At 42.1% G+C, this 25,612-nt stretch overlaps 1 protein-coding gene across 2 annotated transcripts; it reads left to right on the plus strand.

Annotated features, from left to right (window-relative positions):
* Nucleotides 1-8,959: 8,959 nt before the first annotated feature.
* Nucleotides 8,960-25,257, plus strand: LOC103529516 (protein mono-ADP-ribosyltransferase PARP12). 2 transcript variants are annotated; one of them, XM_030468191.1, is made up of 12 exons: nucleotides 8,960-9,383; nucleotides 10,281-10,416; nucleotides 12,457-12,751; nucleotides 14,349-14,447; nucleotides 15,406-15,529; nucleotides 17,349-17,544; nucleotides 18,148-18,268; nucleotides 19,870-19,966; nucleotides 21,193-21,271; nucleotides 22,476-22,606; nucleotides 23,300-23,451; nucleotides 24,292-25,257. In XM_030468191.1, exons 1-12 carry the CDS (start codon nucleotides 9,061-9,063, stop codon nucleotides 24,543-24,545), a joined length of 2,007 nt encoding a protein of 668 aa, XP_030324051.1. In that variant the 5' UTR covers nucleotides 8,960-9,060; the 3' UTR covers nucleotides 24,546-25,257. The 2 variants fall into 2 exon arrangements, with proteins under 2 accessions (XP_030324051.1, XP_030324058.1); XM_030468198.1 differs by having other exon boundaries at nucleotides 8,960-9,203.
* Nucleotides 25,258-25,612: the final 355 nt, after the last annotated feature.

Below are 25,612 nucleotides of genomic sequence, written 5' to 3' on the forward strand. Positions count from 1 at the left end.
GATTCAGTGTATTAAGACAGTAGATAATGTGAACAGTGGATAATGTGGTGACAGAGGCAGGCAAACGTGCTGTGAGACAACAAAGGCTTTGAGACTTTGACCATCTCTATTTGCATGTTTCAATAAACTTTCATTTTGGTTGAATCTGATGCTTTCCCTCTCTACCTTGCACAAATTTCATCTTGAATTTCTATTCTAAATTAAGACAAATAGAAATATAAAAGCTGAAATCAACAGATTTGGTTTTTTTTCCCTTATCATGACCATGACACCTTCCCTGTCCTTTAAAGAAGTAGCTTTGTGAACAAAGATATTGTTGCACGTATATATAAAAATGGTTAATCCAAGACATTTGGACAAAATCAGGCAGAGAACTCGTTAAGGGCTTCCGTGTAGCTCTACCCAGCATATAGACTTCTACTCACATAGCTTCTCTGTAGAAAAATCAAAAAATTCCTGATCAGGATATGGCCCTCGAACTGCCCATGTAAGGATCACCCTAGTATTAAAGGAGTCATGTCACAGTTTAACACTGGCCCGGCGATTAAACCGAATAACAGACGCTCTCTATTAATCTCTCTCTCCTTGATAGGGAAAGGAGAGAGAATAAGGGAGAGAGACTTATGGGTTGGAAACTAAACTACACAACTTTAATGAAACAGTAATGATAAATAGGAAAAATTACTAAATATATACAAATATACAGGAAAATGGATACCACATTCCTCCCCCCTCTCCCCCAATAACTCTCACGTCACCACCGAGGCTGCAGGGCAGCACTGGGAAAGTCCAGGCTGGACTCCTGGAGTCGGCAGCAGTCGGGAACCGGAGGCAGGAACACACAGATATGGGCTGGCACGGATCAGGACCACAGGCAAACGAACGGATGGGATCCTTCCAGGATGCTGAGAAGGAAGGGAAGCAGGAAATCAGGAAATCCAGAAATCCGGAAAAGATCTGGCTCGGCCCTCGTGATGCCTCAAATTTATACTGAGTGTGACGTATATGGGATGGAATACTCTGTTTGGTCAATTCTGGCATCTATCTTGTCCGTTCCTCCCTAAGGGAGGGTTCAGGTGGGACCTCTGTATCCTCCTGGATGGTAAAATGTTTTCCTCAGAGCTGAGCAGTGTCCTTGGCTCTGCATACCAGTCTCTAGCAGTAACTATAGACATCAAGTGTTATCAATCCTAGAAACACACACTGTCTGAGAAACTTGCTGTTAATTTCAGCAAGTGCAACTACTTACAAGAGACTTAGCTAAAAGTAAAAGTACAAAACAGAAAATCACCTTTATCCTGGCCCAAACCAGGACAGTCATTAACCCTATTAAGAAGCCTTGGAATAGAGATGTGCTTCAGAGGCTTAGTTCCAGCTCACCCATGTTTTAGGAGATGTCTACATATGAACTGAAAGAGCTCTGCCTTGTTCTTCTAGCAAGAGAAGAGCCTCCCAAAATACTGACTTAGGGAAACAACCACCAGGAATAAGACCTGTAGCCTGAAAAGTAATGGGAAAATTCCCTCCCATGTTAACCCCCCTGAGTATAGGATAAAACTGTGGAAAGCATGACTCAGTCCTTACAAGAATGAAGTAGGAGAGACATGTAATCCATGGAGGAAAGAAGGGTCTAGAAGAGAGGTTCTCAGGAAGCTTCTGAAAGATGAAGGAAGCCAGTGCAGAAGGCAGTAAGTCTGTGAGACTAAAATACCTCTTTTGAGGGCATGAAGCTGAGAGAAAAAAAGGCTATGGCTTACGCAATAAACTGACATTTTGCACCTGCACCAAGTAACTATAGTATGCCAATGAGAAATGACAATATTGCCCATGTACTCAGCGCTGGTGAGGCCACATCTCGAGTCCTGTGTCCAGTTCTGGGCCCCTCAGTTCAGGAAGGAGATTGAGGTCCTGGAGCAGGTCCAAAGGAGGGCAACCAGGCTGGTGAAGGGACTCGAGCACAGACCCTATGAGGAGAGGCTGAGGGAGCTGGGGGTGTTCAGCCTGGAGAAGAGGAGGCTCAGGGGAGACCTCATCACTCTCTACAACTCCCTGAAAGGAGGGGGTAGCCAGGGGGGGGTTGGTCTCTTTTCCCAGGCAACTCTCAGCAAGACAAGAGGGCGCAGTCTCAGGTTGTGCCAGGGGAGGTTTAGGTTGGATATTAGAAAGCATTTCTTTATGGAGAGGGTGATCAGACATTGGAATGGGCTGCCCAGGGAAGTAGTGGATTCTCCATCCCTGGAGATATTTAAAAAGAGACTGGATGTGGCACTCAGTGCCATGGTCTGGTAACCACGATGGTGGTTCAAGGGTTGGACTCTATGATCTCTGAGGTCCCTTCCAACCCAGCCAATTCTATGATTCTATGATAGCTATACTGTGAATTTTCAGCCCCCAAATTATTTTTATTTTCAGGAGCAAGGCTACTTGAAACATATTTATGCAGCAAAGCAAACTGTACACAATATGAATTCTTGCATATAATAATAGGCTGGATTCTTCTCATTAAATAGAGAGCTTGTCTTATATACTGTCCATCCTGACAATATCTGAAAGTAACTGTAGAAAATGAGAATTAATACTGCTCTTTGCAGAAGCTGCTATATCTCTGGGACAGCCAACAGCCCCACAGTCTGGTGTACTGCAGCAGAACAGAATTTCCAGTTTCTTGCTTTTGAATTGCAGGTACACGTACCAGTTGCAGGCTGGTTGATTGCTGGTTTAGTCTGCCACTAGGAAACTCTTGGGACTGTAGCTGTAGGCTTGTTATGCAGACATGTTGCCAATTAATCCAGATTTCATAAATACAAGTCATAAGTGAAGAAATGAGAGTAGTACATGGAAATAATACAAACACTTAAAAACATTAACTACAGCATTTGTGGACAACGTGGTACTGTTGAGTGGGTCATGGGAGGGAATGGAGAAAAATATGAGATTTTTTTTTTTTTTTTGTGATCTAGCTGGCTTTAAGACAGAAGGGGAGAAGTGTTACGGCTTTTACATCCAGCCTACAAAAGACTTATGTATGATCAATGACTGTCATCCTTGGATGATCCTCCCTCAATATGATTGAACATGGGAGTTCTGAGAAGTATTTGGGATTCTGTATCGCCCCATGGACTGATATATCAAAACCAGAATTAATGGAAAAGAACAAAGGATGGCTATATCAGACTGGAAGGGCCCCATTAAAACTATTTCAGAAAATAGACAGCTTGAAAGGATACACTGTTCCACAACTGATCTATTTAGCAGAGCAAGCTGACATAAAGGCTATGTACTTGGAAACTCTGGGCTTGAGAATTTGATATCTGTCAAGGAATGATTACCTCTACCAACCAGTACTTGTGATGCCATCCTATATTCCAGCACTAGGGAGGGAGATTTGGGTACTACCAGACTCTTGGGACTGATCCTCAATTTACAAGCCTGAAAAAACACACAGAATTGCACAGACTTTGGATGGCAGGAGGACACTGAGAAAGGATTTTAACAACTACAGTTTACCACAGGAGTAGGTAAGGATAAAATACCATCTAATATGAGATCCAAGAAGTGGCTGTGGTAATATAAGAGGAAGAAGGTAGTGAGAAACTAACATCAGAATGGGAGATGCCTGCACCAGTAACTATCTTTCTGAAATTCTGTGAGTAGTGGAAGTAAGAATTTACGATCGAAGCCAAGCTGCTTCCCCAGGGCTGTGGGATTTCCAGCTCTGAGAAGGATAAAATCAGTAAAAAGTGGATAGTTAATTACAGAGGCATTTCACACAGGCAGCTCCTCGTGGCTTTGCAACTGAGATGAGTGGACATCTTGCAAGAGTTTCTTGAGGGGCAGACAAGACACTCAACTTACATTGGCACTGTCAGGTGGGCAATGAAACTTTCTCTCATATTATTGGATATTGTCCTATGGTTCAAGACACAACCAATCATGTGAATTATTATCTGAAGAGCATAAAAAGAAAGGATAGTATTTAAAGAACTGCTATTAAAAGATAACAAAAATTAATTCTATAAACCTGACATAGTATTTGTTAAGGAAGCCCAAATGTTGGTGGTAGACGTCACAAATGGGTATGAAAGTAAACTGAGATTGTTAGCTGATGCTGCACCACAAAAGTCAAAGTAATAGCAACTATCTTAACAGTCAAATTCAGGAAGTGATGAATGCAATTGTTATTAAATATATGGGACAGTCTTGGGGCACACATGGGGAATGACATTAGGGCATTATGAATTGTTAATGCAATCAGGACTTTCAACATCCCAACAGGAAAAAGTTGGGCACTTTTTACATCAGTAGATATTGTTCACATCTTTACTGCACAAGAACTGACTGTGTTAAAATTGTAATGAACTGTTATAAGTGATCATGGTTAGCAATAAATTGATGTGCATGGGAAAATGCAGGGACAGCAATGGGGCTCATAATGACTATTTACCTTAACTTGTCACCTGCTGATGCCACATACCGATTATCATTAATAAGGTGAAGGAACCAACTTTACTTAACTTGGAAAGGAACACATACAATTTTATATGTTCAACAAATAGCAGTCATTATTATCAGACCAGTTGCAGAAAATAATCACTGAAGGTTTAGCAAAGTGTTTAAAATGACCGTGCTGTCAGACCATCACTGGGAAAATTATTAGCCCTCTGAACACTTGTTTAAAAGCAGGTTGAGAGGCAATCAAAATCATTAGCAAGCAAACATTCTAACTCACAACTGTATCTAAATCTGACTTGTTCTGACCATTTTCCTTACATCATCTTCCAGAACAGACAACACAAAGCTAGGAGCTTCACCGTGCTAGCTAGGAAAAGGACTAAAGCAGATGAATGGAGCAGGAAGCTGGGTACTATGTAATGTTACAATAATGGGTATTTTAAAGATGTGTGCAAAAATTCACAGGAAAACAATTCAGTTACTGTATTTTGAAGATCAGTGCATGCAAGATTATGAAATTGCATCACAATTCAAATTAACATAATTACCCACCAACTCTTCCTAAAATAAAGACATTAGTCTAATGATTGGCACTTGAAAATTTCTAGAAAAGTTTTCATACCACAATACATCAGATGTCAGCAAGGGTGGCTCAATGAAACTGCACTACCTTAAGTCTCACTGTTATTAAAAACCTACTTGCTCTGAGTCCAGCAGCTGTTCAGGAACCATAAGAACTGTTTTAAGGGAGCTTATTATAGATCTAATGCACAAAGCAGTCATAAACTGTAGGTAGCATAGCTTACATGCAATTATACTACAATGGCATTTAAGAAAATAGTTCCAGCCTTACCTTTAATTATGGTATTTGACAGGTGAAGAGGAGCTGCTTATGTGTCTTACATGCCCCACAGGTCTCCTGTAACCCATTCTTACATTGGAGGTGCTTAATTTTACAAATAAAAACTGACTTTTCCATTAGCAGAAAATTCTGAAGGAGAAAATACATTTTTGCTTATATATAATTCATAGGTGGGGAAGTTCTATCAAATCAAAGAGGTACTTTTTTTCTTCCTGAGGAACATGCCACAAAACAAACTATAAGAAACTTGTGTAAGAAGGAATAAGTTATGATTTATTTCAAGTATGTGTCCCAGGATGGGAAGGTATTTAAATTCAAATGCATCTCTGTAAATCTCTCTGCATCAATCACTGACTGTTTTTCTAGTTTTACTTTTGTTCACATGAAAAGAGACAGAACTATATCTCTGCTTGAGAGCCTAAAAGAACCCTACAACATTCTAACTGCAAATCAGGAACAGCAATATGAACTTCCTTGTGGTACACACACCAGCACATTGAAATCATTTTATGATGAAAAGAAATGTCATATTTCTGCCAAGTGAGTGTTGTTTCTCAGAAGCATGAGGAATAAAAGGATGGAGGGGAGATGCCGTTCAAACCACTACCTGGACCACACAGTGATGCTGAGACAGGTACTTCAGATGTGAGAGGTTAGGAGCCAACTAGATAGGATGTGCTTAGGGCCCTAAATGGAGGCCTTCTGGCGAGAGCAGGACCTGTCTAGTCCATGCTGGCTTCAGTGCTGGTTGTGACTATGAGAGGGTACCCTAAGTGATGGTTTAGTCAAGGTACCTCCTACTGATGTGGCAGTACAAATAGCAATCCCACAGGTTGAAAAAAATCAGCAACATGCCAAAGTTAGGAGTCAGTCAACCCTGTTCTGAACAACTCAGAGAGGAAATAGCTCAGTTTGGGTTTGGACCAGTTGACCTCCTCTGATCTTCAACTGTTCTATGATTCTGTCAGTTCTTCTCTGTGGTGTGTGATCTGTCACAATTGCCTGGCCACGAATGTGGCACCTGGACTTCAGGGGGTATCCAGGGAATTGCAGAACAGGAAGCCAAATGACTGAAAACTATAATTTGGAACAGAAGGTGTCGGAAATAGAGAATACTAAGGAAAATGGTCTTTTTAAATTTATACTTCAGAAAACACTGGAACTATTTGCAGGCATTAACAAGGGTCAGAAGACTTCATGCAGATGGCTTTTAGATTTCCAAAAGTTCTTCCCAGCAGAGGGCAGTCCTCCAGTGCAGGCCTGCTCAGGCTTCCAGCGTTCAACATACTCATAAACCAACAGGAACAAAGAACAAGGCAGTCCTCAAGTTTGCCAAGAACTTTGTATTGTTTGGAAAACAGTAATTAAGGCAAAAGATGGAGAATTGCTAGAAGACCCTATAGAACACTTGATGACAAAATGGCACCTTAAATTCAATGTAGATTTAAACAAGAAGGCAAGAACTATCCTATCTTCATGTGGATAGTATTGGCTTCTGAACTCTGAGAGGTCACAAATGAGATCTAGGGAAAAAGATGTAATTCTATGACACCACCACCTCACTTGTGTCTGTCTGTTCCCTCATATGCTGAGTCAAAAAGAGAGCAACAAGAAGGACAGGAAGGGATAAAGGTCATTATGAAGCCATTGTCACCTGCAGCTTCTTGTCACCTGAAGCCATCATCTCCTGTATTCTTGCATATTAATTCTCTGGATGGTTCTTCATAATCTACCAATTTACAGAAATGGCAGAGATCAAACTTCGAGCCTGTGAGGTCTAAATACCATCAGCTCACCTGAAAAGCTTTTGAAACTGATCCAACAGCAGCAGCCAAAGTGCTGAGACTTTTGTGCTTCCTGGTGTGATACAGGGGATGCCCACACTGCAACGAAGAAGGAAATATAAGTACTGTCACCCACAGGTAGGTAACCATTTTGCTCTTAGGTATATGAGTTATGGATTAGACAACTTGTGAGTCAGCAACTTCATGAATTAATGCAGTGATGAGCTAGTGAACTCAAATTTCAGACAAGTCTGTACGAAAGGGGACCGAGCCCTTGTTTAACATCCTTGTTTGTCTTCTTTCCTAATAAGCCTCAATTTACAGAGTATGTTGTGCTGTGAATTTGAGATCTCTAAATTAACAGTGACACTCTACCCTCAAAAGTAACCAACAAAATCAAACAGTAGGAATTATTAGGAAAGCAACATAGGACAAAATAAAAAACATCAAATGTTTACTCTGCGCATTCGATGCACTCATATCTTTCATACCATCTTCAGGTCTGCTTCTTAAGGAAGGCTGTTTTAAGGCAGCAAAGGATGACAAAGATAGCTCAAGCTATGGAATTTCTTCCATAAAACAGATAAAAACAGACCAAAATTTTCCATTTATAAAAGAGATGACACAGGGGAATAATGATCAGTGGGCAGAAAATCAGAAACTCTAAGAAGAAAGTAAATAGGACTTTTCCTGTGTTTCAGGAAATCTAATCAGTGAACAATGGAAAGGATGGATGAAGGACAGTGATGCTACAGCTTCTCATATTCCCTTCTAGGCATCTGTTGGTGGCCTGTCAGAGGCAGGCTACAAATCTATATGAACCTCTAAATGACCTAGTATAGATGTTCTTCTGTTCGATTTACTTGTCTAGTTTCTCATTTTGAGTCAATATTGTGCAGCACCAAAAGTGATTAAATGACCCAAAGAGGAAGGCACTTAAGAGAGATGGTGCCCATTCTAAGGAGTTTGTGAGCTCCTAGAGGTGAGAACATTGCTTGGCCATGGTCTTGTGCCACAGCTGCAGTGCGAGGATGCAGCAGCATCAGTGACACTGTGCAGGAGGTGGTACTACAACCATGACAACCAGGGCACTTGCTTATCCAGCAGAAATGTGTGACTGAACTTTTAGCTTAGACAACAAAAGAAAGGAGCATAAGAGTGACCTTCATGATGTAGCATCAGAAAACTACCATCAGAAAATTGACACAGGTCAAAAACCTCAACTGCTTTTTTTCCTGGTGCCTGAGGCTGAATTCACACATCAGCTTTCTTTCTACAATTAAAGGTGGTGAAGGAGACTTTGCTGCAGCCCCTCTTCTCCAATGGTCCTCTTATTCCTATAGGAAATGTGTATCCTTGCAGATGCCACCTCTTTTTGGTAAAATTTGGTTAAAAATGGCTTTTATATCCCAAAAAATCATCAGGAGAAGAGAAGCAAAGGCCCCTAACAAAGTATCACTGCATGTCTCACTCCCTGCACACAAAGTCGAGAAAACCAAAGCAAACCACATCCCAAACCTCACCGAAGCGATTTCAAAGCCTTTGTGTGACCCTGGGTTTCTGGGAGCACCTCAGCAGGAAAATGGTGACTCCAGCCTCGGGAGCAGTGTGCGGCCACGGCCTCTTCCCCTCTGGGCTGCCATAGATTCATAGAATCATTAAGGTTGAAAAAGACCTCTATGATGACCATCAAGCCCAACCTGTCCTCCCAGGGAGGCTTGAGCGAGAGGCAAGCCCGGCCCAACCCAACCCAAGAACCAGCCGCAGCACCTGGTGGCACAGGAGGGCAGGAGCATCCGGCTCGGACTGGGGCTCCGGGGCAGCCACCTCCGCTTCCTGGCCACAACCCACCCGTGGCCCGCACCGTTAGTTTCGTTTTCGTTTCCCGGCTCCTTCGGAAGGAGCATCCCGGGGAGGAGCCGGGCGGGTTCCGCCTTCCGTCCGGGGAAATAAGCTTCGGTGATGGCCGTGGAGTGTACCTCCCGAGCGCTGCGGGAGCTGTGCGCTAGCGGCGGCTGCTTGGAGAAGGACGAGCTGCAGCGGCGGCTGCTGGACCGGCACACGACGGCGGAACATCTGGGCCGGGTGCTGCAGGATTCTCAGAGGTTCACGCTGGTGCGGCGGCCCGGCCAGGCGGGAGCAGCGGGGGGGCTTGTGACGGTGGTGGTGGCTACCAGCCCCCTGCGGCTGTGCCAGGACTACGGCACCGGCTGCGAGGGGAGGTGCGGGCGGCTGCATTTCTGCAAGTACCACCTGATGGGGCTCTGTCGCAACCAGCTGGCGAGGTGAGGAGTGGGGCACGGAGAGCAGCCGGGGCGCCGCTATCGCCGCCTCTCCCCCCCGGGGCTGCCAGCGGGACCCTCCCTCCCTTCTCTCGCCGGCGCTGACCGCGGCTCTGCCCTGCGTGGTAGCACAGAGCGGGGGGGTTCGGGCTGCGACCGCTTTCGCCTCTCTGGGTGCGGGCAGGTGGAGGCGGGAAGCTTGGTCCTGTGCCCGGCTTGACCCGTGGGGTGAAGGGAGGGGTCTGCCTCGGGTTGTTGCTCGGGGTGCCCCCTTCAGTGGAAGGAGGCTTCAAGAGAGTCCTCGTTGCACTTTTTTTCCGCATCGGAAAGGCTCTTCCCCCACCTCACTCCCCCAGCCACCCCCCCCTTTTTTTTTTTCCTTTCGGATTTTTGTTCTGGTTTCTTTGGTCCAGAGAAAAGCGGAAGCTATTGTTTCACAGGCTTCGTGTTGCACCAGTTCCTCCCTGGCTCCCGCTTACCCCTTCCCCCGCCCCTCTCCATACACACCCACACCCATGTGTGGGCCCGTGGGGGGGGGAAAGCTTTGCCCCCCCCTCCTTCCTCGCACACGTGCCCGAGGTTGGTGATTCTGCTCATCAGTGTGAGGGGGAGTGTTTTACTCTGGAGTTTTGGCGTTTGTTAGCCCCAGGTCAAAAATGCCAATGTTGTCCAACTACACTGATTGGCAAATTACTGGAAAGCAGAAATAGCGTGGCAATTATCCTCAGACTAATTATGTACTCTTTTAGCAAATCACACAATTACTTTATAAAGGAGTGCTACAGATTTTTCTGAAATTAGCTATAATTTCACTTTTTCAGCTGTTTAGTGTGATGTAGTTAGGGTAATAAAATTGGGAGTTTCTTACAATAGTTTTGCATTGGGTTTCTTAACTTGTAGGAAGGAATGCAGGTTTGTTCACAACTTCTATGCAGGCCACAATGTCTGTGTTCTTAACCAACTTGGACTTCAGAATCTCAACAGTGATGAACTTCGCCAGCTTCTGCTTCAAAATGATGATTCCCTCTTACCAGAGGTGAGTAGTATTGTGAGTTTCTCCTGTAGTTTGGGCCCAGCTGGCAGCAAAGATCTACATGGCTGCTCACTCACTCCTCCTCCCACTGTTGGATGGGGAGGAGAAAATACAGTGAAAAGCTCTAGGGTTGGGACAAGGACAAGGGAGAGTTCACTCACCAGTTGTGATCACAAACAAAACAGACTCAGCTTGGTGAAAAAATTGGTTTAGTGTGTCACCAGTCAAATCAGAGCAGGACAGTGACGAGGAAAAAAAACCAAAAAACCCAAAAACCAATTTTTAAAAAAACAAGCCTAAACCTTCCCCCATCCTTACTTTCTTCCCATGCCAAATTACTTCCCTCCTGATTTCTCTATGTCCTTCACTTTGAAGTGCAGATGGTGATGGAGTTGTGGTCAGTTCATTACAAGTCTTTTGCCACTCCTTCCTCCTTTGAGGGAGGACTTCTCACTTCCCCTGCTCCAGCCTGGAGTCCCGCCCATGGGACGGAGTTCTTCATTAACTCCTCAGATGTGAATCCCTCCCATAAGGTGCAGTCCTTCAGGAATGGACTGTTCCAGCATAGGCTTCCCACAGAATCACAGCTATTTCTGGGGCAGCCACCTCCCCTGGTATGGTGTCCTCCATGGGCTGCAGGGTGACAGGTTGCTGTCTCACCATGGGCTGCAGGGGAATCTCTGCTTCTGCTCTAGTGCCTCTCCATACTCACTGACCTTTGTCCCTGCACAAGTATTGCTTTCACCTCCCTGTCTTCTCTCACTTGTAGGTTCTTTAGTAGTTTCCCTTTCCTCTTCTTGTTTACACAGAGGTATTAATCACCCTTGCTTGGCCCTGTCTAGGGGCAGGTCCAATTTGGAGCCAGGAAAGCTGCCAGCACCTTCTTACAGGAGTCACTCCTGTAAGCCTCTCCCTGGTTACCAAGGCCCTGCCATACAAACCCAACACCGTTTCTTAGCCTTATGTTTTAGCGAGCATCACAAAGTAGAAGAGGCTTGATGGTGGCTAGAGATGTTGGGTAACAATTTGGTTACCATAAGGCAAATCTGAAACCTTAAATCTGCACTACCTGTGGTGGTTTGAATCTGTTCAAGTATTTAGCTGGCAGCTACAGCTCTTGAACAGCTTTGGCTTGCTCCCTCCCTTTCTCCCCTGGCCCCAGCAGGACAGGAAAGAGGAAAAAAACCTAAAAAAACCAAAACAAAACAAACAAACAACAACAACAAAAAAAGTGACACAACTTGTGAGTGGGGATAAAAGTAAGTTTAGCATGTGGAGTAAAGATGGGAGGAAACAACTGTTAAAAGGAAATTAGTGACCACCTCCCATAAGAAGACCAATATCCAGCAAGTCTCTAAGCTAGGAGCCACCTCTGCCCTCTGTCTCCCCCTCCCCCTGCCTCATTTTTTCTTTTTAAATTGTAGCATGATATTATGATATGGAATATCCCTTTGACCAGTCGGGGCTAGCTGTTCCAGCTCTGTCCTGTCTCAGTTTCTTCTCTGCTTCCAGCCTGCCTCAGGGTGGAGGAGATAGAGTGCCAAAGAGCAGAAACCTTGACACTGTGCAAGCACTGCTCAGCAGTAGGCAAAACATTGCTGTGTTATCAACACTGGTTTGGTCACAAATCCAAAACACTGCAGTGCATAGACTGCAATTGAGAGAGTTAACTCTGTCCCAGCCAGATACAGTACTTCTTACCATCAAATTCAGCTAAAAAAGATTTACTATTCCAAAACTTTAAAACTAAAGAATTTGGGTAATGACACAATAAAAAATTCACTCCCCTAGATTTATGTGACTTAGAGCAAAATCCCCTCTGCTTAAGAATGTCTTTCAGATTGTTTCTGTTGAAACATCTTTCTAAACATTAGCAGTCAAAGAAGAAACTGCTAAATAATAATCTGGAAAACAACAAAGAATAGTGTAAGTCTTAAATACAGGTGTAAACACATAGCTGTAAAATATTAAAAATCATGAATTAACACAGTCTGTATGAGCATATTGTACTTCAATTTTAATTATTTTTTTTCTCTACCCAAGGTCTGCTTGTATTATAACAAAGGTGACGGACCTTACGGATCTTGTACCTATAAAAAGATCTGCACCAAACTGCACATTTGCCAGTACTTTTTGCAGGGCCAGTGCAGATTTGGCAACAGCTGCAAGCGATCCCATAACTTATTAAACTCAGAATGTCATCAGAAACTGGAGAAACTGGGAATGAGCTTAAACATTATTGAGAAACTACCCTCCATTTATAGGAATATGTACGACATAAAAAATAACAACAAGAACATGAATGATGTAGAAAATGCCAAGTCTTCACTGTGCAAAGGTAAATGGTACCATCTTCAGAAAGCATCAAAAAAAGAATCATTATAGTGAATGTAACATTCTAAGAGATGTCATTTAGAAAAAGAAAATTTAATATCTTGATGTGTCTTCTAGGAGGGACCTTGCACCTATCTTGTTGACAGATTTGTCTTGATGAGGTAGATTTCAAGCCACTATGCATTTCTGAGCAATAAAGTTCTTGGGGTTTTTAAAGATCTTAAATTTGGGGTTAGAGAATCATAACAGGAACCGAAAATAAGGACATGCATAATTTTTTCATGGCAAAAAGCGTAAGGGTTGAGAACTGTTGAAGAACAGGGGTGGGGATTACTTGTGTGATTATAAACTACCCATTTTTTTCTTTAGTGTAGCAGTTGTTTAACACAAGAATTCACTGACAGCACTACCTTAGTTTCTTCTTAGAGATGTAGTATTTTGTTTATTCTTTTCTTTTGAAGTTCCTTCAAGTATAATTTAATTTAACAGGAAAGAAAAGGATAACAGAATGGAAAATCCAAGTCTGTTTGTTCATCCCTGCTATGTTCCCTGTAGTTCCTTTTTCTCTTGGTTGTTCTCTTATGCTTTGATTTAAAAAGTATCAAATTTTGGTACTTCTGGTTCTATAGCTGCCAGTGTGAACAGCTCTGTGGAGAGTACTTTTGCTGGTTTCACTGGCATAGGATCATAGCATCGATTTTCTATTCAGGAAAGATGCATTTTTCAAGAAGACTGCAGCACCCAGTTTGGTGGGAGCAAAATTGATAAGGCACTTTGTTTAAGACTGTGGCTTAAGACTTCTGTGGCTGGTTTTGCTTCAATCCAGCTATGGTATGAGGTTTTCATGGCAATCAAGGTCTTTTGCAATTTGGAGTTAGCCAGTTGCTAAAGCTGGAGGGGGGGCGGTGGGGAGGGAAAAGCCAGGGCAGCTGACCCAAGCTGGCCAACAGAAGTGCTCCATACCATAAATGTCACACTGACTATATACTGGAAAGTTTGCTGGGGAGGGGTCTCTTTCCTTGATGGCTGCCATCCCTGGAGTCCTGCTGCCCTGCTTCTAAGGTCTGCTCTCCTGTTTGCTGTGACCATCACTCTTCCGATGGAGCTGTGGTGCTTGGGACCACCATATGGGCCCAGTATAACTTTGTGTATTTGATATTAGTATAAGTATTAATATTATTTTGTTGTTATTATTTTATTGAGGCTGTTTTTACTTCTATCCAGAGGTCTCCTTTCCTATCTCAGTTGCCTTTCTCAGATGGCACTGGATGATGGAACAGCTAACTAAATACAGTACCATTAATTCAAATCCATACAGAAGTATAAAGGCGTTGGATTCTATTTTTATTTTGTGGTGATAGCTAAAAACTATGTCTGATGAATTAAGCAGTTACAGGAAAGTCAAGTTCAGTAAGGATGGATAAAGGAATAGACTTCTGAGTATACCAGGTTATCAAAAGACTACACTGTCATTCTGGAGCTGAATGCAGTTACTTTGTTATGAACACTGTGTTTCAGCATCTTCACTGCTCAAAGGTGCACTTAAAAGAGGGCTTGTTGAAACCAAGGGCACTAATAAGTCTTATAATTTTGTCCTCTAGAGAGAAAACGCAGCTCTAGCCAAGACTCCTCAACTACAAATGATGATGAATTGGAACAGATATGTTTATATTATCTGTACAAAAGTTGTGTCTTTAAAGGTAGGTTGAGACTGCAGCAAGTTCAGTCTGTTTTCCATTTCTCATAAAGAGAAATTGATAGATGCCTTTGACAGAAAGGGGAAACTTTTGATCTAGATTCATTGTAAATTTTTGTCTCTGAAACTGAGTGGTCCTTCACCACTGAGTTCCTGCTCACCATTTTGATGCACAAACAGAATCAAGTAGGTACAGAAAGTGAACTGCTTAAGTTTAGAAGTTTGAGTTTGCTTGCTCATGCTGAAAAATCATAGTATCATAGAATCATAGAATTGGCTGGGTTGGAAGGGACCTCAGAGATCATCGAGTCCAACCCTTGAGCCACCGTTGTGGTTGCTAGACCATGGCACTGAGTGCCACATCCAATCTCTTTTAAGTATCTCCAGGGACAGAGAATCCACTACTTCCCTGGGCAGCCCATTCCAATGCTTGATCACTCTCTCTGTAAAAAAATTCTTTCTAATATCCAACCTAAACTTCCCCTGACACAACTTAAGACCGTGCCCTCTTGTCTTGTTGAAAGTCATCTGGGAAAAGAGACCAACCCCCCCTGGCTACCCCCTCCTTTCAGGGAGTTGTAGAGAGCGATGAGGTCTCCCCTGAGCCTCCTCTTCTCCAGGCTGAACAGCCCCAGCTCCCTCAGCCTCTCTTCATAGGATCTGTGCTCGAGTCCCTTCACCAGCCTGGTTGCCCTCCTTTGGACCTGCTCCAGGACCTCAATCTCCTTCCTGAACTGAGGGGCCCAGAACTGGACACAGTACTCGAGGTGTGGCCTCACCAGCGCTGAGTACAGGGGCAGAATTGTAAGCTACTGCTTGTAGTTATTACACAGGTGAATACTTCTCATAGCTATGAATTTGATACTTTCACCAGCTTGGTGCTCAGGCCTCAAATGTGGGTGTTTTTGTCATAGCCTGTAAAAAATAACGCGTCTCTTACTTTTTTATTTTCAAACTTACAGACAAGTGTATCAAAACTCATTTTCACTTGCCATATAGATGGCAGATCTTGGAGGGTCATACCTGGAAGGACTTGAAGAATATGGAAGAAATAGAAAAAGCATACTGTGATCCCAAGAACGCCAGGTATAAACTCTTATAAAATTTAATAATGTTTGGGGTTTGCTATATTGGACTCGATCCTTAGTGACTATAAATTGCTGCAGTTCTGTTGCAGCAATTTACTTACATAAGTAGTTTCATTTGGAGTTTTACTAACCTCACTTTACTGATCTACTGTTACCAGAATTCTGATCCATCATAGCTTACTGTCCTGGTTTTGCTGGGACTGAATTATCAGTTTTTCTGCTCAGAGAAACTGTAGTTTGAGAGACTGCAGAGTCCAGTTCTGTGAGAACAAAAGAGATAAGATGCATTGTTTTCATTAATATGCAGCTCTGGTATGCAGGTTTCCATAGTGACCAAGGCTGAGGGTAGTTTTGAACAATGCAGGGTGCAGTGGGCAAGGAGGAATGAAGCCCCAGGGCAGCTGCTGGTTCAAGCTGTCCAGCCAAAGTATTCTGTATCATAAATATCATCCTGCCTATCAGGAAGTTTGGGGCATGTTTTTTTTTTCTACTGTGGCTGCCTTCCTGAGAGGGTCCTGTCCACCTCATCTGTTGTCCTGCACCAGAGGCCTCCTCCTCCGATGGCTGTGAACATTGAGTTTGCACTGTTTAGTGTTTGTGTTTAGTGTTGGGCCTTCAGCCCTCACTGCTGGGAGCACACAGCTTGCAGCTGCTGTCTGGAGCTGAGGAGAATTTTGTCTTTTATTAGTATTGGTATTGGGGTTAATATTAGTTCATTATTATTATTCCATTAAACCTGTTTTCATTTCAACCCATGGGTAGTGGACTGCATGAGGAGGTGAGGAGCAATTTGCTTTGCTTTTTAAAATTTATTTATTTATTTACTACCGTTCCACCCTTCCTTCTTCACTCACTGAACTGCCATTGTATTAACCCAAAACTTTTCTTGGTTGTGCCCTTCCTGTTTTCTGCCCTCTGTTGCACTGGGGAGAGAGAGGGAGTGGGCAGCTATGTGAGTACTTGGTTGCTGGTGAGGGTCAATCCAGGAATCCACCTCAATTATTTTATGTGACTGTCCCATAGATGCTAGTATTCTTTGCTGTGATAATTTCTATAAACACTTCCTACTGCTGGTACCATAAGAAGTCTTAATCCTCATTAAGAATGGCTGGGAAATTGCAGATAATGGTAATTTTATCACTAGTACTCATGGGAATCTGTCTTTGGTTAGTGCTTGTCCATACACAGCTTGACCCCACAATTAGAAGTAACCTTCTCTGTCACCTTTTGAGATGGAGAATGGAAAGGAGCGTGAGATTTGTGCCTCCTGTACCTTTTCCCATATTATGGAACTGGTAGAATACCTTGTGTACCTGGAAAGAGAGAGACGTTTAGGTGCAGAGAGTGTTAAGAACATGGAAATACTTCTAGGAGTTTGGAACTGGTTATGTAGCACAAAGAGGTTATGGGGAAGGGGGTCCTGCCAGTGTGCTGTGTCCTATGCTAGAGAGTTTTCCTAGCTCTCTTTAAGTTACATTGGAGGCTCTTTGAAGCCTTGCATAAATTAAGACAGTGGTCTGTTTAGAATATGATTGGTTAGCAAGAAGGCTGCATTTGTTTTCCACTGTTCTGCACATCCTATGTAACTGATTTACCAGTTGATAGTGGTTAAGGCTCATGGAACCAATGTGAGATCTAATACTGCAGTGCAAAATATGTACAGACAAAAGACAGAGCCGGGACTTCTGTGGAAACTGCAGGTTTGTGTTCTGCATTTCAGTGGCTTAAATTGCCCATTTGTGGTGGGCTTCTAAACCTATGTGTAAAGGTTTGCAAGCAGTTCTGATTTTTTTTCCTCTCCTTTTTTTTTTTAATAGATTTACTAATGGTGTTACTGAAAGTGGCTCTGTCTTGCCACATATCTGTTTTTTGAATATGTCCTGCGGATTTTCAAAAATTAGACGTCTCTCTACAGTCTCCTCTGTGACCAAACCACCTCACTTCATTCTTACAACAGAATGGATCTGGTACTGGAAAAATGAGTATAACGTGTGGCAGGAGTATGGAAAAAAAGTAAGTGTCAAGAAACAGGGAGACTTTCAACTCTGTGTTAAAAGTGCAGAACTACTGAAAAGCACACAGTGTTTATATCCTCCCCACTTTTGTCACTCTCTCCCTCCCTCTCACTCATACTGTACAGATGGACTTTAGAGGCCTACTAGGATCTTTTCCCTGTGAATTTGATTGGTTCAGGTAGAGGAATGCTCATTGGTGAGTCACAAGTATTACTGACAAATAATTCTTCAGTGAGTCATGTCAGATAGGATCACATTAATCCATCCTTTTCATTGCTCCTGACTCAATCGTCCTTCTCTGAGATTTCGGTGGTATTCTGTACATCTTTGCTAAAGGTCTGGTTGGTGAAATGTGTGGTGTCAATAGTAGTTTACACAGCATGCACTTTGCAGTGTAAGCTTAAGCGTCATAACACCGCTTGCATTGTTTTAGGGGCAGTTTCAGCTGCTTAAGATGTGCCTTTTGCCTGAGAGCCATCATGCCCCAAAGCAGATACATACTGTAGCCACCATACCATATGACAGTGGTTGGTTTTTAAACTTGCTTGTATGTAACAGACCACAAGAATCTTTCTTTCTCTCTCTGGTTTTGGCCTGACAGGATAAGGATCATGAAGCTGCCACTGTGTCAAGTAATGACCTGGAGAAAGCTTATTTAGGCAAAAGTTCTCCAATGCTGAACTTCAAAGCTGGAAGACAGCAATATGAACTAAATTTTGGAAGTAGGTTCCATTTCCTTTGTGGGTTTTTGTTTGGTTGTTTGTTTTCACCCTCCCACGTCTTTTGGGGTTTTAAACTATATTAGTGCAGAAGATAGAAGACAGGAATGTGGACTTTGAACTACAATGCTTACAGAGACAGCTTCTGTGAAAATTCTCAGGATAACTGCATTTCATATAAGCAAAGTGGCATTCCTGTTTGTTCAAGCCAGCTTCTGAGAAGTTCTTGTGCTGGGTTTCAGAATGTTTGTTAGCAAGTCCAAGTGTGTCATTCCCCAGATGCCAACACAAATGGTGAGAAACTTCTGAAGGATTTGGCAAGCCAGCTTCTGGTCTTTTTTAATCACTGGCTTTCAGAAAAATGAATACTTGGGCAATGGGTAGGCTCCAGACAATCCTTAGCATTGCCAGAGCTATGTAGCTGTTTAGTTTTTGTAGCTCTCCCTGTCTAGATAGAGGCTGAGGAAATACCTTGACTATGTCATAGCAGGGAGAGTGTGTTTCCTAATAAGTCAGGAAATTTAAGCCACTTGTGAAGGTACTGTCCTTTATGTTGTTCCCTGGCCAGGTATCCTTTTCAAAGACCAAGGGGAACAGTGGTGGTGGTAATCAGCCTGGCTAGACTGATTTTTTTTTTTTTTTTTTTTTTTTTTGTGTGTAGTTGCCTTTCCTCCAACTCTCCATTGCTATCTCTGTCACTTATTCCATGTGGCAAAAAAAACCTGAGCAGAAAGGACATGATAAATTGGTTGTGATTCAGTTGAAAGCAATGCTGTAATCTTCTCTATAGGCTGGGGAAGCTTTTCTGGCTTAGAAGGAAAAGTTGCCTACTAAATCAGTTCTTTTGCTAAGCTTTGGGCTTTTTAGTAACTTGGGCAAACATACTCAATGTAGGTGTCTTCCAAAAATTGAGTATCTAGGCTTGGTGGTGCCAAGAAGTTTGCTTGTTTGTTTTCTTCTTGTGTATATCTCTGAAGATGAGGCCTCATTCTCCTGGATACTGCTGACTCTTAGTTGCTGACTCTCAGTATGATGCAAGGTTCCAAGATCCAGGACAAATGCCTCTAAAATTCAGGTTGCTGTGACTTGTCTCTGGTGGTCAATAAAAATGAATGGCCTGTGATAGCTTTTAGATTGTACTTATGGGGCTTGAAATCTACAACTACATTTAGAAAGGGGTATCCTGATTGCAAATTGAGAAGGAAGGGATGCAATCTATGGAGCAAAACTAGGTACTTATTTTACACTCGTCCTTTTAGGTTAAGTGTGGATGATGGAACAGTGAAGGGAAAACAGCTATCAGTGTCTGTCATTCCCTCTACAGTTAAGAAATCTGAAACTAAAATTCTTCACAGATTTGCTCTGATTTCTCTTTCTGTAGCAAAAAAAAACACCCCAAAGAACCCAAAGAAACAAAAAAATACCCTTGGTGCCTTTTTGTCAACATTTTTGACTAAGCAACTTAGTGAAAGTTTTGCTGCAGCATGAAGCCTTTCTAAGACATCTTTCTGACTGCTCAGGGTTTTTGTTTGGATTTTTCTTTGTTTTTTGGTTGGTTGGTTGGATTTTTTCTTGTGTTTGTTTGGTTTTTTTCCTTCCCCCAGCCATGACTCAGAAGAACCTTCGCTACACAACAGAGAGACCGATTTGCAGAAGACCTAAATTTGTCTCTCAGAAAGAGGTAGAAACGATTAAAAAAAGGTAAACTGCAACTGCTCTTTCTCAGGTGATGGATTTAGTGCATTGTGAACGCAGGGGCTTCCAAGGGTGTAAATAAGATGAAGGAGTAGCTGTTAAGGCAATTTTAAGAGAAACTGAATGGAAAGGGACCTACTTTTCCTACAACAGTGTTTAGCTGAGGCAGTATTGCAGTTTTCAAGCAACCTGGGAGCCTTGAGCGTGAAGGAATTTGAGACTTGGCCACAGAAAGTGTGGAAGCATAGAAAATAGTTGTAATGTAGCAGTGTTGTAGGGAGCTGCTGATTGTAGGGAGCTGTATTATTAGAGCATCTGATTCAGTGGGAAGCAACAATGTTTATGCATACTGTCCCTTTCATAGAATCATAGAATTGGCTGGGTTGGAAGGGACCTCAGAGATCATCAAGTCCAACCCTTGAACCACCGTTGCAGTTCCCAGACCATGGCACTGAGTGCCACATCCAGTCTCTTTTTAAATATCTCCAGGGATGGAGAATCCACTACTTCCCTGGGCAGCCCATTCCAATGCTTGATCACCCTCTCTGTAAAGAAATTCTTTCTAACATCTAACCTAAACTTCCCCTGGCACAACTTAAGACCGTGCCCTCTTTCTCAAAGCTATGTACAAGTTTATAAACAATTCTTTTGAAAACAACCAGGCAGTCTGAGGGGAAAGTAGTAGCTGTTGCAAACGGAACAAAAGGTGGGAGTCTGCAGAGGGAGAAGTTTGATATAATTGCATTTAACATCCAGCTCTTTTTTACACATTTCCTTGTAGCATGCTTGAACAGCAAAGAAAAGGGCAGCTAAGCACACTGATCAAAACTGAATTGGAAATAGAGGGGAGGACTGTTTCTGTCCTATTTCTGTCATACTGATGTGATACTGAATGCAATTTTATTTAGCTACCCCAGTGTAGCAGGACTTTTATGTGCACATTCAACTCTTTAGGAACTAAGAGAATTACTTTCATGTTTAGTTCAGTCTATATCTAATTTTTTTTTCTTGTTTGGAATTTTATTTCCTGCTGCAAGTCTTGACATGAATAAATGGAATAAATATTTTCATGTCCTGAACTGAAAAGATAATTTTGAAGTATTTCTGAATATGTTCAGTTGCCTATATTCTCCCTGAACTTGGCCAAAATGTTTAGTATTATATGTACATAAAACACAGGGATTTTTTTTTTCTGTTTTAATTACCTATTTGTAATGTCTTGTAATGTACAGAGGTTCTAAAGATACAGAAGAGTTTAAGAGCATTCCAGCTCACTGGGACAAATCTGCTGTGCCTGAACTGGGATTCAAGGTCTGGAGCTTTTTTTTGTTTCCCCTTTATCAGTTTTGTCACATGCAGGTTTGTTATATCTTTTTTCTTATGTAATTTAGTGAAGAGGTATTGGCAAATTTGGGACTGATACCACACTAGGCAGACCTGGAAGCAAAGGTAGATCTAGTTTTAACTAAAAATGGTGGCAATATAACAGTGGCAACTTTTGTCTTTCACTGCTACTGTTTATCCTGTTGCTTGGCAAATTTGCCTGAAGCTTATGCTGTATTAGCAAAACAAGATATATAGCTTTGATATCCAACATCTGCTGATAAATCAGGGATAAATCATTCCTCTGAACGTCAGGGTAGCCATGCCCCGAGCTGTGTACAAGGGGGCTCTTCTACATCTATGGAGCATTGCTGAAATCAGCAGAGTTCAGGCTATGATCGTTTGTTAAGACAAACCATAATTCCAGTGGAGTGAACTTGTTTATCTTTGCAACACACCCAGTTAACATCTGCATGGTTTACCTTTGCTGACTTCCTGCCTGTCTCCACCACATCTGTTAACTCTAGTTTCTACAGAAAAGATTTTCTTAGATGAAGCTTGAAAATTGCTAACTTGCAAAATGCAAAACCTCAAGAAAGTGTCAATGAAAATAAGGAAGGCTAACATTGACATTCTTTATAATCCTAGGGAAAATGTATAAGTAGAAAACTTTGCTTGCTTCCAGGAGTGCCATGTAAGGAACTGACTGTGTCAGTGTGTCACTACTCTGCCCTAAAATTATTGATTGAATAAACCCTTTTAAATTTATTTTAAAACATAAGAGTCGGTGCAGCTTGTGTTCATTGGTTGTAGGGAGTGTAGAGATTTAAAAAGTATGGATTTAGTTGTACTCTCAGATTTGCTGCTATATAAATTCTTCATTATATTTTTTATTTATGTTCTCATTCCTTCTATGTATTTAGGTACTGCTTAATATCTGCATACAAATGTATCTTGGCCCAAATATTAAAAGAGGCTGTGTGGCTGCACAAAGACCTGTAGTTCTTTTAGTGTTCTCACTTTTACAGAGCAGGAATCTCTAATCTGCCTTTTTATTAAGAGTATTTTTTGGTGCTTGTACCTCTGCTTCACAGAAAAGACTTTAAAGGTCTCAAGTAGCTCACTAGGTAGGATGTTATGATTGTTATGATTTAGCAAAAGAGAGAGTAGCTTCTTAATCTTTTCCTTACAGCTGATTAAGCTTGACCACTCTTCTGAAGAATATAGGACAGTGAAGATGGACTTTCAACGCACAATGCCCAAAACCATTATTCAAAAGATTCAGAGAGTACAGAACCCATCTCTTTGGGAACTGTTTCAATGGTACGTGTAAAGTACAGCTCTGGTATGTGTGCATGAAGTTTCTTGTTTCTGCAGTTAGCTGTGTGCTTGATAGACAAATGCATGCCTGAGAGGCAGCTGCTCTTAAGAGTCTGCTTCCACTCCTCCCGTGAAATAGCCAGGATCAACATGTAGATCATAGGTACTGACATATCCAGAACTCAGTTGAAACACAGAGCTCAGAACAGTCAGATGAGCTTTGTGGGAGGAATTCTTACTCCTGAATAAGTGGTTCTGACTTCTGCCAGGCCTGTGTCCAGGACAGCTGCCTTCCGCTGAAGCCTTGAAGCTGGTAATCAATCACATCTAGCACAAAACTGGGTTTGTAGCTGGTCAAAACTGAAACAACAGTAAAAAAAGTGCCAAGTCACTGAGGGAAAGCCTTAACTTGAGCTTCTGCATTTAGAAAAAAAGCAACGCAAAGTTTCCTCCCCCTCTCCCAACAGGCAGTGAATGAAACAAAACATTTTTGCTAATAAATATCTCGAGGCATTTGTGTATAACAGAAGCACGTTTGTATGTAGCTAGACAGCAAGATATCCTTTATGCCCAAAGTTTAAGCCTTAACTTAAGGATTTTCAGAATGTAATCTTTGTGTAAAATTTTTTCAGTGCTAATATGGCTGGAACCTGTCTGGGTTGCATGGAAATGCAAAGATCTTGCTTCTTTTTGCAGGCAGAAGGAACAAATGAAGAAGACCAAAGGTGGACAGGCTGTGGATGAGAGACTTTTATTTCACGGGACCAGCAGCAGATACATTGAGGCCATCTGTCAGCAGAACTTTGACTGGAGGATCTGTGGCCTTCATGGGACAGTCTACGGCAGAGGTTGTTTTTCAGGTTTTTTTTAGAGGTTGTCTTTCATTAACCCAAGGCTTGCTTAAAAAAATTCTCAGGAATTACTGCAGATGTCTTAAGTTAGAAAAAGGGCACTCCGCCAACTGAGGGCTTATGTCTGTGATGATGTGGATAACATAGCTGACTTTGACAATGATTATTTTGAGCTAAGGCATACTTGAAGAAGACCTTGGCCTCTATATTCCAGTCTGTCCTTGCAAGAAAATACAAGCTTAAGAGAGGCCAGTTTCTCCTAGAGTCCAGATTTCTCTTCCATTTTCTCCAAGCTCTTACAGGAAGGCAATATGCCATAATTTGGGTTTGTGTTTTTTTCAGGAATGTAAATGCTATCCTAGTTACAGGCTTTTTGCTTTTCCTAATTGTATCCCTTTGCATTGGCCTGAGTACAGGAAAGGATCACTGATCCAAGCAGAATAGCCAAGAGGCAGGCTCACTGACTACCTGCTCATCCAACCTGATGTATACCTTGCAACACTCAGAAATGTTCTAATGAACATGAGTAGGCTCTGTTAGGAGAGGGGGTTGGGTGAGATTGGAACAGGTGGATGTCTGGTGTCAGGAGGAAATCTTTTTGGGGAATATGGTAACATTTAATGCATTACTTGTGTGGCTTTTTCAGTGTGTGCTGTGAAACATAAAAGCCTAGGAAATACATAGTGGTCATGTTCACTGAAAGGGACATGCAAAACAAGTGAAGACCCATTCATGATCTGCCTAATGGATTGTCTTGTGAATTTGTTTTCACACTGTATCACTTCCTTCCTTGCAATTTCGGTGTCTTACCAACTCATCTTGGTGCCTCTTCTGCAGGAAGCTATTTTGCAAGGGATGCATCGTACTCTGACCACTACTGCAAGAAAGAATCAAACGGCAAGATCATGTTTCTGGCACGGGTGCTGGTGGGGGATTTCACTCTGGGCAAATCTTCTTATGTTCGGCCTCCATTCAAGGATCAACACAACTTTTATGATAGTTGTGTGGATAACTTGTCAAACCCTTCTATCTTTGTCATCTTTGATAAGCAGCAGATTTATCCAGAGTATCTGATAGAATACATTGACTAGGCGTTGGCTTGCAAGAGAAAAAGTGATTTTTAGAAGTTTTTTAATTAGGTAGGTGAGTGTCCAGAAACATTTATTCTCTATCCTTTCTGTGCAATAAAAAAAAAAAAAAAAGGAGTAAAATGACACAAAGGATGTTTTAGAATTCAAATCCTGTCTCCTATTCTTTAGAAGGTATGTTTCCCTCCATTAACAGAGACTTTTATAAATTTATTGAATTAGCTGATAGTTGTAATATGAGGATTGGCTATGACTGCCAATTTTAAACAATATTTAGTTATTATTTCAGGATAGATCTTTACATGTGCTTGTTGGTCAGAGGCTGTCTCCTGCCTGGCTATCTCAGAATTTTATAAACCAAGTTTTTTTGAAATATCTATCTCCTGTAACCACAGGCATTCAAGTTTTGGCAAACAAGCCTGACTTCATCAACAAAGACTTTCTATTCCACAAGCAACTTAAAATTTAAACAGAGTTATTTTCACGTAATAATTTTTTCACTTAAAACAAGTAGCAAAGACATGAAACATCCAGGTTTAATTTTAAGAGTTAATTTTCTTCCTAGCAGCTGGGATAGTGCTGTGTTTTGGATTTACTATGAAAATAATGTTGATAAAACACTGATGTTTTAGTTGTCGCTAAGAATCAAGCAAAGAGCTTTTCAGCTTCTCATGCCTTGCCAGCAAGAAGGTTTGAAGTGCAGAGGGAGCTGGGAGGGGACACAGCCAGGACAGCTGACCCAGACTGTCCAAACCATCACCATCTGACATCCTGCTCAGTGGATAAGCTAGGGGGCAGCTGGGGGGGGGAGGTGGGGATTGCTGACTTGGGGCTGGGCTGGGCATCGGTCAGTGGGTGCTGAGCATTCGCATTGTACCTAACTTGTTTTGTATCATCTTTTTTTTTTATTATTTTCTCTTCCTTTTCTGTCCTATTAAACTGTCTTTATCTCAACCCATAAGTTTTGCTTTTTTTGTTTTTTTTTCTTTTTCCTGATTCTTTTCACTTCCCCACTGGGGACAGTGTGGAAGAGTCAGCGTGTGGCTGCATAGTTGTTGTTGTTGGCTGTT

Source organism: Calypte anna, chromosome 1, assembly GCF_003957555.1.
Source record: "Calypte anna isolate BGI_N300 chromosome 1, bCalAnn1_v1.p, whole genome shotgun sequence".
Classification (NCBI taxonomy): Eukaryota; Metazoa; Chordata; class Aves; order Apodiformes; family Trochilidae; genus Calypte; species Calypte anna.